The 15,216-nt window shown below is 39.6% G+C and overlaps 2 protein-coding genes across 6 annotated transcripts in view; one reads left to right on the top strand and one right to left on the bottom strand.

The window, feature by feature from the left end:
• STARD13 (StAR related lipid transfer domain containing 13) overlaps nt 1–14,655 on the top strand; it is a 246,629-nt gene extending 231,974 nt beyond the window's left edge. For all 5 annotated transcript variants that reach the window (XM_036455313.2, XM_036455312.2, XM_045588603.1 and 2 more), the window contains exons 9-14: nt 7,173–7,383; nt 7,991–8,105; nt 9,228–9,449; nt 10,031–10,248; nt 13,023–13,199; nt 13,907–14,655. In XM_036455313.2, the coding sequence (XP_036311206.1) occupies nt 7,173–7,383; nt 7,991–8,105; nt 9,228–9,449; nt 10,031–10,248; nt 13,023–13,199; nt 13,907–14,024 (1,061 nt within the window). In that variant the 3' untranslated portion in view covers nt 14,025–14,655. The remainder of the gene's footprint in view (nt 1–7,172; nt 7,384–7,990; nt 8,106–9,227; nt 9,450–10,030; nt 10,249–13,022; nt 13,200–13,906) is intronic.
• Nucleotides 1–15,216, bottom strand: part of KL (klotho) — an 81,046-nt gene that overhangs the window by 3,500 nt on the left and 62,330 nt on the right. The window lies entirely within an intron of this gene.

A 15,216-nucleotide genomic window follows, 5' to 3' on the forward strand; every position in this document is an offset into this window, starting at 1 on the left:
CAGGAGCCCTCAGTAACTGGATTGGGGGAGGGATTATCTGACCCATTATCCCAGGAAACTGACTGGTGCTTTCCCTGCATGGGAGAACTCATAGGAATTCCAGGTTTCCAGCCAATCTCACTGTACTACATACAAGGATCTCTGTCCAGCTGAGGGCAGAGTAACATTTTGGACCACTTTAACAGAGGAATCCAAATAACTCAACAAGGGGCTTTCCTAGCCCACTCAGTCTAAGAGATCAAAGAAATTGCACCACTGGGTCCCACAAAAGACCTACTACATAAGACCACACCACAAAGTCTGGGCTCCATAGTAGTTTTATCTAACACATATAAACAAATACAAAGGGAGAGCAAAAATAGAGAGACAAAGAAACCCAACTGAAAGAAAAGGAATAATCATCAGAAAAGGAACTAAATGAAATGAAGAAAAGCAATTTGTTAAAAGAATTCACAGTAATGGTTTTAAGGGTGCTCAAATAACTTGGTAAGAACTATAAGCAACTTAATGAGATTTATAAGAAGTTGAATGGGAACATCAATATGAATAAGAATCAAGAGGAAATGAAGAATTTCAGGAAGCACAGAGAGTCCCAATCAACATGAACCTCAAAAGACCCACACCTTGGCACATGACAAGTAAAATAACAAACATTAAAGACAAAGAAAAAATTTTAAAGGATGCAAGAGAGAGAAAGTTTCCTACAAGGGAGCTCTCATTAGACTATCAGCTTATTTTTTAATATAAATACTTAAGGCCAGAAGGAAAAAGTAACTCAAATTCAGGAAGCACAGAGAGTCCCAATCAACATGAGCCAGAAGGTAGTGGCATGAAGTATAAAAAGTAATGAAAACCAAGAGACTGAACCCTAGAACCCCAGACTCTATATCCAACAAGACTATCTCATTCAAAATTTAGGTGGAATAAAGAGCTTCACAACAACAAGAATAACAACAAAAAAGCCTAAATGAGTTTATTAACTCCAAACCAGCACTGCAAAAAATGCTAATGTAATTGTTGTAGGAAAAGATAGAGAAAAAGAAAAGAATACAGGCATAAAGAAGAAGACCTGCAACAAATTAGCACCTATCAATAATAACCCTACATGTAAATGGCTTAAATGCTCCAATCAAAAGACAAAAGGTAGAGAAACAGAATTTAGGTCCCTACTGCAGATACTACCCTGGAAGACACACCAAGGCAGCAGGACTCCAAGTGCCTGCAATCGGTACATGCAGGACCAGCTCTGTAGGGAAGGGAACATAGCTCAGAACAGGGACATTCAAGGCATGGGATTCAAGGTAGACTTAGCCTCTGTGCTAAGGAGTCCCTGACCACTGGACTTTTAGGGGCTTCATCCTCCATACATCAATCAGGATACCCAGGGTCAGAAAGGGAGAGTGAATCACATTCACCTGCACTAGAGAACCTCCTAGAAGGCCCAGGATAAACATACCAAGGGACCAAATTCAACAACATCAGAGCAAAATGCAGTGAGCCCCCCAAATATAGGGCCAAAAGCACCTGTATAATAGCTGGCATGGAAACATTAGGGTTGAACTTCACTGGCAGCAAATTGGAGAGTAGATCCTTCCCTTGAATGGGACAACAACAATAAAGTCCCAATTACAACAGGAGAGCCTAAATAACACACACAAGGGGCATTTTTAGAGCATCCAGTTCAGGTGAACAAAGAGACTGCAACACTGGATGCCTCAACATTTTATACATAAACCCATACCACAAAAACTGGAAGTCCTAACAGTTCTATCTAATACATAGAAGCAAATACAAAGAGACAGCTAAAATGGGGAGACAAAGAACCCCCAAATAAGAGAAAAAAAAGGAATCTCCAGAAAAAGAACTAAATGAAATGGAGGCAAGTAACCTATCATATATAGAGTTCAAAGCAATTGGCTATAAAGATGCTTAAGGAACTTAGTGCAAATTACAACAGCAAAAAAAAAGCAGAATAGCGGCCATGAACAAGAACCAGACAGAAATGTAGAATGATACGTCTGACATCAAGAAGACATTAAAAGTAGATTGGATGAAGCAGAGGATCAAATCAGTGATTTGGAAGACAAGTTACCGACGGGGCGGGGGGGGGGGGGGGGGGGGGAACAACACACCCAGTTATAGATGCAAATAGAAAATATAATTTAAAAGTAGAAAGATAGCTTAAGAGATCCCTGGAACAACATGAAATGGATCAGCATCCACATTATAGATATACTAGAAGAGGAAGAGGGTGAGCAAGGAACAGAAAACATGTTTAAAGAAATAATGACAGAAAACTTCCCCAACCTGGTGAAGGAAAATGTCACACTGTTTAGGAGGCACAGAGAGTCCCATCAAGAGGAACCCAAAGAGACTCACACCTAGACACATCAACAAAATTCTAGCAAAGAGGATTCGGCATTGTATTAGGAAGATCATACACCATTACCAAGTGGGATTTACTCCGGGGACACAAGAATGGTCCAGTATTCACAAATCAAATGTGATGCATCACATAAACACATTGAGAGGTAAAAATCACATAATCATATCAATAAATGCAGAAAAAGCATTTGACAAAATCCAACATTCTTTCTTGATAAAAACTCTCAGCAAAGTGGGAATAGAGGAATCATACCTCAACATAATAAAAGCCCTATATGAAAAACCTACAGCAACATCACACTCAATGAGTAAAAACTACATTTACTTCCCCTAAGAGCAGGAACAAGACAGGGATGCCCACTTTCACCACTTCTGTTTGATATAGTATTGGAAGTGCTAGCCTTAGCTATCAGAGAAGAAGAAATAAAAGGCCTCCAAATTGGAAAAGAAGAAGTAAAACTGTCCTTCTCAGATGGCATTTTATTATACATGGAAAACCCCAAAGACTCCATCAAAAAATTACTAGACCTAATAAATGAATTCAGTAATATAGCAGAATTTACACCCAGAAATATAAAATTAACACCCAGAAATCTATGGCCTTTTTATACACCAATAATGAACTTACAGTAAGTGAAACTAAAACAAAACAAAAAGTCTCATTTACCACTGCACCAAAAAAATTAAGATTCCTAGGAATAAACTTAACTAAGGAGGTAAAATACCTCTACTCATAAAATCTACAGGACATTTAAAAAAAGAGATAGAGGAAGACAAACAAATGGAAAAATATACCATGTTCATGGATTGGTAGAATCAATTTTATTAAAATGTCCATACTACCCAAAGTAATCTACAGTTTCATTGCAATTGCCATTAAAAAGCCAATGGCATATTTCATAGATCTACAACAAGCTCTCCAAAAATTCATCTGGAATAAAAAAAGACCCCAAATAGTCACAGAAATCCTGAGAAAGAAGAACAAAGTTGGAGGAATCACAATACCAGATATTGAGCTATACTACCAAATCACAGTTCTCAAAACTTCCTGGTACTGGCACAAGAACAGACATATAGACCAATGGATCAGAACAGAGAAACCAGAAATCAACCCAAGCTGTTATGCTCCATTAATATTTGACAAAGGAGGCAAAAGCATACAATGGAGTCAAAACAGTCTCTTCAATAAATGGTGCTAGGAAATTTGGTTAGATACATTCAAAAAAATGAAACTAGATCACCAACATACACCATACACAAAAACAAACTCAAAATGGCTAAAGGACTTAAATCTAAGAAGGGAAACCATAAAAACTCTACAAGACTCCATAGGCAGCAAAATAGCAGCATGTGTCATAGTAATATCTTTACCTACACAGCTCTTAGGGCAATGGAGACTAAGGAGAAAATAAATGGGACTATATCACAATAAAAAGCTTCTGGAGAGCAAAAGAAACCATCAACAAAACAAGAAAGCCCACTGCATGAAAGAACATATTTGCCAATGCTATTTCAGATAAGGGTTTAATCTCCAAAATTTACAGGAAACTCATACAATTTAACAAAAGGAAGATAAACCATCCAATAAAAAAATGGGCAAAGGAAATAAATAGACCCTTTTCAAAAGAGGACATACAGAAGGCCTGGAAACATATGAAAACATGTTCTAAGTCACTAATCATCTCAGAAATGCAAATCAAAACAACAATGAGATACCATCTCATCATACCTGTCAGAATGGCAATCCTCCACAAATCTACAAACGACAGTGCTGGCAAGGATATGGAAAAAAAGAACCCTTGTACACTGCTGGTGGGAATGCAGACTGGTGCAGTCACTGTTGAAAACAGTATGAAGTTTCCTCAAAAGTTAAAAATGGAACTCCCATTTGATCCAGTAATCCCACTTCTAGAACTATATCCCAAGAAACCAGAAACATTAATCTAAAGGCTACATGTGCCCCTATGTTCATAGCAGCACAATTTATAATAGCTAAGATTTGGAAAAAACCTAAGTGCCCATCAGCAGATGAGTGGATTAAAAAACAGTGGTACATCTGCAAAAAAAAAAGAAAGAACTTTTACCATGTATAACAGCATGGATGGTACTGGAAAGCATTATGTTAAGTGAAATATGCCAGTCGGAGAAAGATAAATATCATATAATCTCACTCATATGTGGGCAATAATGATCAACATAATTTGATGAACAAAAATAGATCCTAAGACAAATGACAGGGGAGGTGAGGGGGAGTTAGAGAGCAACCAAAAGACATGTATGCATGCATATTAGCATAACCAATGGACACAGACACTGGGGCAGTGGGGACTTGCCTGGGTTGGGAATGGCTGGGCGGGGGTGGGGGAGGGGTTTCAATTGGGGGGAAAGGTGACATATGTAAAACTTTAGACAATAAATAAAAAAAAGAAAGGAAAAATAAACAAAAGAAAGAATCTTAAAGGCAACAAGAGACGAAAATTACCTACAAAGGAGTTCCCATTTGAATGTCAGCTGACTTCTCAGTAGAAACACTTCAGGCTAGAATGAAGTGGCATGAAGTACTCAAAGTAATGAAAAATAAGATCCTAAGTCCAAGACTACTTTATCCAGAAAGACTATCATTATAAATGAAGGTAAAATAAAAAGCTTTCCAGGCAATAAAAAGGTTAAAGGAGTATACTATAATGAAACCAGCAATATAATGGATTTTAAAAGGATTGCTTTAAGAAGAAGAAAAAGAGAGAGAGAGAGAGAGGATGACAGGTATAAAGAAAATAAAAATGGCAATAAATAAATACCTATCAGAAATAAACTTAAGTGTAAATGAATTAAAAGGTAAGATTTTGGAAACAATAAAGCAGGCGTCTTCAAACTATGGCCCGCGGCCCACATGCGGCCCGCAGAGGAGTCTGATCCGGCCCGCCTGGTTTTTTGGGCAGTGAGCACAGCCGAGGTGTTACAGTAGGAATTAGTAGTTCATATAGTCCGGCCCTCCAGCTCTCTGAGGGACCATGATCTGGCCCCCACTTTAAAAAGTTTGAGGACGCCTGCAATTAAGGATTATAAGGTTAGGGGAACTGCCCTTGGCCATTCAACCAGCAGCAATTAATAATATGCAGATTTTCAGCCCTGTTGAATATCAAAAGTCCTACCGTGTTTCCCTGAAAATAAGATATCCTCCAAAAATAAGACCTACTTACAAGTTTCCTTCTGAATGAAATATAAGGCATCCCCCCAAAAAATAAGGGCCCCCTAGGCTAAACATGAAAGATTTGGTCCATGATTCTGAAAGAAATGGAGTCACAAGAAATTCACCAGGAAATTCAGGAATTGGATTGTTATGATGATGTTCCAGAAGATGATGACATGATTGTCATTGAATAAATGAGTAAATTCTTGATACTGTAGGATTCACAGTTTGTCTGGTTTGTGTTGACAACTACCGTACTACCGTACCGTATACAGGTAATAAATTTCCTTTATTTTCATTTAACAATAAATGTCTACCGTATTCTTCATGGAAAAATAAGACACCCCCTGGAAATAAAACCTAGCACATCTTTGGGAGCAAAAATTAATATAAGACACTGTCTTATTTTCGGGGGAACAGAGTATCAGCCTTCTGATGAACTTCTTGCATTTATTATGACCTGCTGGAATTAGCCTCCAGTATAAATGCTCCAGTCAAAAGACATAGGTTGACTAACTGGATAATAAAACATGTCTCATATATATGCTGTCTACAAGAGATCCACCTTAGAATAAAAGATAGACAGAGTAAAGGAATGGAAAATTATATTCCATGAAAATGAAAAGAAAAAAGAAGAAAAGCTGTGGTAGCAATACTCATATTAGATAAAATAGATTTCAAAACAAAGGCCATAACAAGAGACAAAAAAGGGCACTTCTTAATACTAAAGAGAATGGTTCAACAAGAAACTATAACCATAGTAAGCATATATGCACCCAATATAGGAGCACACAAGTACATAAAAATATTCCTGATAGACTTTAAGGGAGAGATTGATAGCAATCTAGTCATAGTAGTGAACTTTAATATCTCTTGGATGTCACCAGGTAGATCTTCCATCAATTCCCATAGTTTTAGTGAGCCTGGTTCCTCTTCCCTAAACATAGCCTCAATTTCCATTAATTTCAAGATTAGAACAGATGGCCTGGATCACTACATAAAGCCATGTGCCTCCTCTGAACCAAGCCCCATGGCTTGTAGTAAAGTAAATGTTCCAGGCTCGCCCTCTGACATCATCAGTTCAGGGACCCAAGCAAACCAATCCTACCATTCATGGTTAATTGCACCAAGTTGACATCACACCTGGCTGCACCACTCAGGGCAAGGAAAGGCAAGACTGCCATCTCCAACACAGTGGATTCCAAAGCACTGAGCCACAGGCATCAGGAGTGGTTTACAAGCTGTCCGGTGGGAGGGAATGGGCAAGAGGAAAGCTAGGCTGATAGTGCTCCGGCTTACTGCCTACTTCAACCAGAACAGAAAAACAGTTTGAAAAAGGATGAGCAGAGTATGAAAAGTGAGGGCTACTTCCTTGTGAAGACTGGGTTCTGGAGTTGGATGCTGAGGTTCCAATCCCAGCTCTGTCTCTTACCAACTATAAAGCCAAAGCAATTACTTCTTTCTTAGCAGTTGTCATCGTGGTTGATGATGATATCTCTGAGTATGTCTTCATATCAGGAAGGTGCAGCTTACATTTTTCCAAGCTGGCTCTTTCTGTGGCTGTTTCTCTGATGCCCTGGCATCCACTTTTCCACAGATGTCCCGGAGGAGCAGCGGCTGCAGGCAGTGCAGGCTGCCATCCTGCTGCTGGCCGACGAGAGCAGGGATGTCCTGCAGACACTTCTGTGCTTCCTCAAGGACGTGGCCAACTTGGTGGAAGAGAATCAGATGACACCCAAAAACCTGGCTGTGTGTCTGGCCCCATCTCTCTTTCATCTCAATTTACTGAAGAAAGAAAGCTCCCCCAGGTGGGTTTTCCTCAGCAACAATAGGAATCGTAACCAACAGTTCATTAAAAAAAAAACAACAACAAAAAAAAAAAAACCTTCTCATATTGGATTTCAACTTAAGGATTTGTCATTTCTTAATTTATAACCAGAAAATGTTTTAAGGTCCTTATTTGTGTGCTCAGATTCATAGAATTGTTGAAGTAGCATTGAAGAATGTCTGTTGTGACCCAGAAAACCTGGGTGTGTGAGTGGGAAGGAGGGAAAAATACATGAAGTAGTATTTTACAATCTTTAAGTTTAAAAAAAAAAAAAAAAAAAAAGGACTAGATTCAAGGCCCAGACACGGCAGCTTGCAGCAAAGTGGTTTTAAACTGGGGAAAAATAGACTAATTTCTCCCCCAATAGTTATTCCTGCTCTTGTAGTTTTCCAAGGTTTTTCATTATGAACTGTCAGTTAGCCTGATTCAGAACATCTAATATGTGTGGTCATTGCCTTTGTTTGGAAATGAGAAAATCTGGGGTCAGAAGAGCACCTGGAAAAAGAAAAAAAATAGGATAAACTTTTATTGTGAAAAGCTCTTCGGTTTGAGATCTGCTTAGTTAGGACTGTCCCCTTCACTTACAGGGTCATTCAGAAGAAATACGCCACCGGGAAGCCAGATCAAAAGGAACTCAGTGAGAATCTGGCCGCCTCTCAGGGCCTTGCCCACATGATCATGGAATGTGACAGAATTTTTGAGGTAAGTGAAAGGCTTGAACTGCCTTCCTTATATTTTTTGGAACTAGATGAGATCATTGGAATAGTTTCTACACTCATGGCTTATATGTTTGTTCCTGAGAGTGTAATGACAATAGGATCCTCTGTAGCTGTTGATTTAAATCCAAGGAATGTGAGAAGGTATCTATGTAATTGAGTCTTGACAGGTAAAAGTATTTGTGTGGCTGGCCCCATCAGGAAACCATGATGACGTTTTCATGAGAACAATTATGTCACTATCAGTTACCAGATTCAAGGCAAGCCAGACAATTAGTTTCTTTTTTTTTTTTAATATGTTTTTATTGATTTCAAGAGAGAAAAATAGAAATTTCAATGCAAGAGAAACAGATTGGCTGCCTCCTGCCTACTGGGGATCAAGCCAGGCATGTGCCTTGACTAGGAATCAAACCAAGATCTCTTGGTGCATAGGTCAATGCTCAACCACTGAGCTACACCAGTGAGGCTGTTTATTTAATTTATTTATTTATTTTTACCTCAAGATGTGATTAGGTTCAACATCTGTGTGTGTGTGTGTGTGTGTGTGGTGTGTGTGTGTGTGTGTGTGTGTGTGTGTGTGTGTGTGTGTGTGTTTTGACCAATCCCTGTTTACTAAGAATCAAGAATAGCTTATGGATATAGCCATAGCTATGTTAAAGAAGAAAGTGAACTAGACTTCAGGCATACTTTTTTTGTGGTACATTTGTAAGTGAGAAAAGTATGCTAAAAAAGTAAAGCCATTTCTAAGTCATAGTTGATGTTTCCCTTAAGTCTGTGTGCTTTAAGTTTCCTGAGTCTACATTTTGCCAAACTGAAAAAATATATATATTGGAGAAAAAATTTAAGGAAAATGGAAAGACTGAATGAGAAGTTATTGCAATGTTTTGAGTCATAATATAGTCTCAGAAACATATTTGTGTTTCCTGACTTTAGGAAGCCCCACCCCTACTGCCAGATTTGCCACTGATCTTAGTAAAACATCTGGTCCACAGCACTTGGCCCATTCTGATACACATATCAATAGTTTTTTTTACTAAGTGACTTTGCTTTTTCTATTAATCTCAGCTTCTTTAACTCATGAATCTCTTTCATGTACCCATTGGTTCAGGTCCCACATGAGATGGTGGCCCAGTTTCATAATTCTTACGTGGAGGCTGAGATCCATATTCCAACTCTGGAAGACCTGGGGAACCAGGTGGAGGAAAGCGGGGCCACATTCCACACTTACCTGGACCAGCTCATCCAGGGCCTCCAGAAGGAAGCCAAGGAGAAGTTTAAAGGATGGGTTACATGTTCCAGCACAGACAATACAGACCTGGCTTTCAAAAAGGTAATCTCAGTGGTGGTAAAAAAAAAAAAAAAAAAATTAAAAAAAAAAAAAAACCACCAAAGAACTACATCCAACCACCAAGAAATTATTTTGCTTTAAAAACAGCCACTGTCCGCAGGGTTGGCACACACATGAACATGTCAAAGACTCTTGCTAGAGACTGAGAGGCAATCAGTTTCACGTAATCAGATTGCAGACTGTGAGTCAGACTACTAGATCCCAATCCCCTCTCTGACCCTTACGTATGTGATGTTTGGCAAGTCACACACCTGTTTATGCCTCAGGTTTTTTTCAGTTGCATAATGAACATAATAATAATACCACTATCAGATGAGGGCTATTTAAAAATCAAATGGGTTAGAAAGACACCTGGCAAACAGGTTGATGGGTATCAGTGGTTATTATTTTATGATCATTGGGTTTTTTTTAATCTTATAAAAGGTAAACCTGAGGTATGCAAAATCACTCTTTCAAGGTGCAAACTTAGTGATTTTTTTTTTTTTTTGAATGCTCAATGAAATGTGGTAGGATTTTGTTGGAACTAGTTAACCTGTTCAGCCTTTGATGGTATCTTCCCCAAGGTGGGAGACGGAAATCCACTGAAGTTATGGAAGGCTTCCGTGGAGGTGGAAGCACCCCCTTCAGTGGTTTTGAATCGTGTGCTAAGAGAGCGCCACCTGTGGGATGAGGACTTTGTGCAGTGGAAGGTTGTGGAAACTCTGGACAAGCAAACAGAAATCTATCAGTACGTGTTGAACAGCATGGCCCCGCATCCTTCCAGAGACTTTGTGGTCCTCAGGTAAGCTTGACTCTTGAGTTAAATATATTCTGGTCCTAGAGCAGATAAAGCTGCAGATTTAAGCATTTCATGGAGTTCTACCATCTAAATTTACCCTGTAATGGGAATACTAAGTTGGCCCTCATTTCCCTCAGCAAAAACTGAATTTGTTCCATTTATGCCTGACTTCCTACTTCTTCACCTAATTTTCAGCTCCATTGAAAATTGAGCTCTCTTATGACTGCTTTAATTTTGGAGCATACAGTTTATTAGGCCATAAATATTGTTCATTTCCTCAGAACAGAGTCCCAAGAATAACTGCTGTTTGTCCAGTTGTACTTTCTGCCAAATAACATAAATTCAGTTTGACTTTCTCCTGCTTTTTGCCTTTCTCCCTCTGGAGAGTTTGTGTAACTCTCAAGACTGGAATGTAACTTCAGGATTCATTTGCATAGCTTCAGCTGGTCATAGTTCATTATAGCTCTGAAGGTCCAGCTATCCTTGAAATCCAATAGATTCCAGGGTCTGACTAAGCTTGCAAGACTGTGTCTACTGCTGAAATATTTCCTCTGAGAGATTTGTGGGTTGAGTTCATAATGGAATGCTCAATCAGTGACAGGAAGTTTACACAGTGGATCTGTGCATGTGGGCTGGTGAGTCAGTATTGAGTCAGAAATAAGAGGGATTCAGGATACTAAAAAACTCAAATAAAATGTAATTAAATCAATATGTCCTTTTTTATTGATAGCTGATGGCAAACATTGTTGCTTCTCTTGGATTAGTGGTATAAAATGAATCACTAGTGAAATTCCCAAATGTATATTTAAAGTATTTCCTTTATGAAACTAGTCTTGATGGCAAACTAAAAGTTGCTTTTCACATAGAATATTTATGCCAACGAATGGAGCCTCTTCCTTCCCCTGTAGGGGTGTCAAACTCAATCAGAGAAGGGGCCAAAATCTAAAATCCAGCCTAAATCGCGGGCCGAATGGTTTACTGAACAGTCATAAACTGTCATTGTGATGGAAACGCAGCGGAGTGCAGTGATGACAGCATGGCAGTGATGACAGTGCGGTGCGGGCCACATTGCAAAGCCTGGCGGGACGGATTTGGCCCGCGGGCCTTGTGTTTGACACATGTGCCTTAGAGGAAGCTGAGGCCACTCAAGCTTGGAGCCTCCTTGCTTCCATACATCCACCAGAATGCTGTTTCTTAGTTATCCTTCCATCACCAGCTGAGTAGGCCTGCTTTGGAGGCTTTGGGGAGACAGCAGGAAACACTGCAGACCACAATCCTGCTCTCTCAGGTTTCTGTTTTATTAGCCAGAGAGAGTCAATACATAATAAGTGAGGGGATGGGTTTACTTATTCTAAGGGGATAAGTAAGATAATGGCAAAGTAAGGGATGGTATTTTAAATATAGTGGTCAAGGCAGAATGTCACTGCATTGATATTTGATCCAAGACTTAAGGGAGAAGGTGGATGGGCCATGAGATTCTGAGGGAGAAGAACTCAGAATGCAAGGATATAAATGATGAACCGTATGTGTCTCCTGCAACAGGAATTTCTTCTGATTATAAAATAAGAAGCTAGGAAGTGGCAAGTATGGTGAGGAAGTGACATACTGTCTTTAGAGTATCTCCCTATTTAGATTCACACATACATGGCTGGTCTCCTTTCATGATTGATTCTCACATTGTCCTCTTCTCTAGTTCCTCAGGAGCTTCCTGTATTAGATACTGCATTTTTCCATTTTGCTTGCACAAATGTATAATCTTCCCATCTTAATTATTATTAATCACATTATCATGCATGAAGAGAATGGTCATGCCAAAGGGGAAGTCCCTAAGCACTTGTGTGCTTCTTGTTGGGAATGTGTAGTAGTTTCTCTTTGGGGTGTCATAGAACAGGAAGAAGTTATAGATGAGATGACTAACTAAGGGAATATGGCTTAAACTGGGATGGTAATAATAAAATCCATACCCTATGGTATATATTGTACAAATGCTCTCATGCTTCCTGACTTCCATCAACAATTTTACTCCAAATGGTAGTCCCCTCTATGTTTGAATAGCTTCAATAACAAGGAACACACTACCTCCTCATAGAGCCTACTCCGTTTTTGGAAAGTGCACATTGTGAGCCAGGGCTTCTCTAAAGTCAAATCAACTGATTTATTTCTTGTCCTACTCAAGAGCCAAGCAGGTATTTAAAGAAAGATAGCAGTCCACATAGTTTAGTTTTCTTCAAGCTGCGCATTGCCGGTTCATTTATCCTTTAAGACTTGAATTGAGCATCATCTCCTCCAGGAAGGCTTCCCTGTGTGCCTCCCCTACCCTTCTACGTGATCCCAGAGTGCTCTGTGCCTCTCCATGTCACTGCACTGACTACGATGTTTTAGAATTATCTTTGTATTTCTGCTCCACCTCCTGGACTGTGTATCTCTGTGCCCTTGGTGGCTTCTCTGAGCTTGGCACATCTCTGCTCATTAGATGTTTACTGAATGAGTTGAAAGAGTGCTTCCTCATTCCAAATCTGTAAGAAGACCTCTGCAGCCTCAATTTGTTTCCAAAGGTCTGGATACTGCATGGGCATTTCTGGCCTCGGGGTTCTTGGGCTGAGACCCTTGCTTTGAACTGCACTGTATAAACTTTACCCAAACTTATGGGAATCATTTGCTTAATCCAAGTAACTAGGATTGGAATTTGAGCAGGAAAAATATGTGTAAACCTCTGCACTGTGTTCAAGTCTTCCTCTCTTAGCCATAACTCTGATGTGTGGGTTGTTTCACTACAGGACCTGGAAGACTGATTTGCCCAAAGGAATGTGTACCTTGGTCTCCCTCTCTGTAGAGCACGAGGAAGCTCAGCTCATGGGCGGTGTGCGAGCCATAGTGATGGATTCTCAGTACTTAATAGAACCATGTGGTTCTGGCAAGTCAAGACTGACCCACATCTGCAGGATAGACCTGAAGTAAGTGTGAACCCTCCAGGAGGGCAGGCATGGTGTTGGAGTCTCAGCTCAAGTGGCACATTTGCCAAGACCCTGTCTGCCATCTTAGTTATTTAACTATACTTTTTCCCCCCTCGTAGCCATTAACATGCTTTTATAGATGATTATGTATGCCTCCCACTCTTTGTTCCTCTTCTCCACCTTCCCTGAGATTCTGTCATTTTCCTGGAGCCCTTTGCTCTTCTCTTTTCTCAGTCCTGTTCCCATTCCTGTGTCTGTGCTTCTCGAACAGAGCAAACATAAACACAAACACTGGAGTTCAGCACATAACATGAGTCTCCTCTCTGGCATTTCCTTTATGTCTTCCCCCTTCTGCTGCTGCCTCTAGTTGCCCTCCTTTCAGAAGAAACTAACTTAAATCCAAACTTTTCAAGGCATTCATGATGCTGAACTAAGTTCTTGGTCTAATAGAAACAAGTTGAATTCTCTCAGTCAATTCTAGAATTCAGTCTGAATCTTCTCAGAGGAGATGATATCATTTTAAAGCACCCAGTGAGTACTAAGAAGATAGTCTGACCACTGCGTTCTCAGACCCCCGAGGAGGCAGTCCCAGGTTGTATGCAAATGTACTGATGATCAGGGCACAAGGTCAGCCCTGTCTACCATGACAAATTGCTATGTTGTGGAAAAAGACTTTCCCAATTCCTTTCTGATTTTTCTCCCCACAGAGGTCACTCCCCAGAATGGTACAATAAAGGCTTTGGACATCTGTGTGCAGTGGAAGTTGCCAGGATTAGAAACTCTTTCCAGCCTCTCATTGCTGAGGGTCCAGAAACTAAAATATGAGTTTTCCCCGGTGTGACATTAAGCTCAGGGAAGGGGAAGTGAAAGGAAACACCTGTGGGAGAGAGTGCACTCAGGAGAAAGTAAGAGAGGACAACTGATTGACATGGTTCCTGCTCAAAATGGAAACATTGAGAAGTCAGAATGTTGAAGATGCAAGAGTTTCTACGAACTTTCCTAGCCTTCCTGGAGATGGCTATATTCCTACTAATATAATTTTTTTTAAATGAAAACATTTATCTATGTTACTTAAAATTAAATGGCTTTTATTTGTGCATTGCCTAATTTGCTATTTAAAAGCTTCTAAGAAGCATATTTTTAATTGTAAATAAATGTATGTATAGCATATGTACATGTGTGTATATCTCTCCCTTTACTGTATATATGTAAAATATCAATTTTATATATAATTGCATATTTTGAAACATGTCTGCCTTGCTGAGTCTCTTCCTTACATGGTTCTTTCCAAGTGGCTCTGGGCTCCACCATTCTGTAAACTGAGCAGAGCTGCTGCTGACAGGAAGGTGTGAAAATGTGTAGCCTGTCAGTCAGGGGTGATGTTCAACCAAAGATGTGCTAACCAAAGGCAAACAACATTAAAAGGTTCTTATGTGGCTTGGTTGCTTTTGTTATTTAAAAACTGAGAGTGGCCTGTTAGGTAAAGCAAGGAAAACAATGTGTTCTTTTTAAAGCAAAGTGGTGAGAAGTCACTATCAAATTTACAGCTAGATTTCCAGTTGCTCCTTGGCCCCACCAGGTGCAGATTCCATGAAATATCAGAACTGTGTAGAACCTTTGGAGTCAGTGAGAGAGACTGAACAAACCCCTTATTTCCCTGCTAACTAAAGCTGACTAGAACAGCCTTTGCATATACATAGCCAAAGAGAGGCCCTGTGTTCTATGATGCTTTCATAGATATATTTCACAATGTTCTTAAATGCCATTCTATTTGACCAGTGGCCTATTTGGTCACAGGTAATTGGCATTTTCTTACCAATGTATTGCACTGAATTTAACTCTGGACACTAGACAAAAGGAGATTATGGTCATCTAAGAGTCCTGGACCATTAATTACAGCTTCAGGGAATTCTTATTTTGTAATGTATGATGCTGGTAAGACATAATTCAAGTTTTCCAATGTGAAAGGGTTTTAACCTAACATAAGACCAAAACTATGTTCTTCAATTAATTTTAG

The sequence above is a fragment of the Pipistrellus kuhlii genome, unplaced genomic scaffold, assembly GCF_014108245.1.
Source record: "Pipistrellus kuhlii isolate mPipKuh1 unplaced genomic scaffold, mPipKuh1.p scaffold_m20_p_3, whole genome shotgun sequence".
Lineage (NCBI taxonomy): Eukaryota > Metazoa > Chordata > Mammalia > Chiroptera > Vespertilionidae > Pipistrellus > Pipistrellus kuhlii.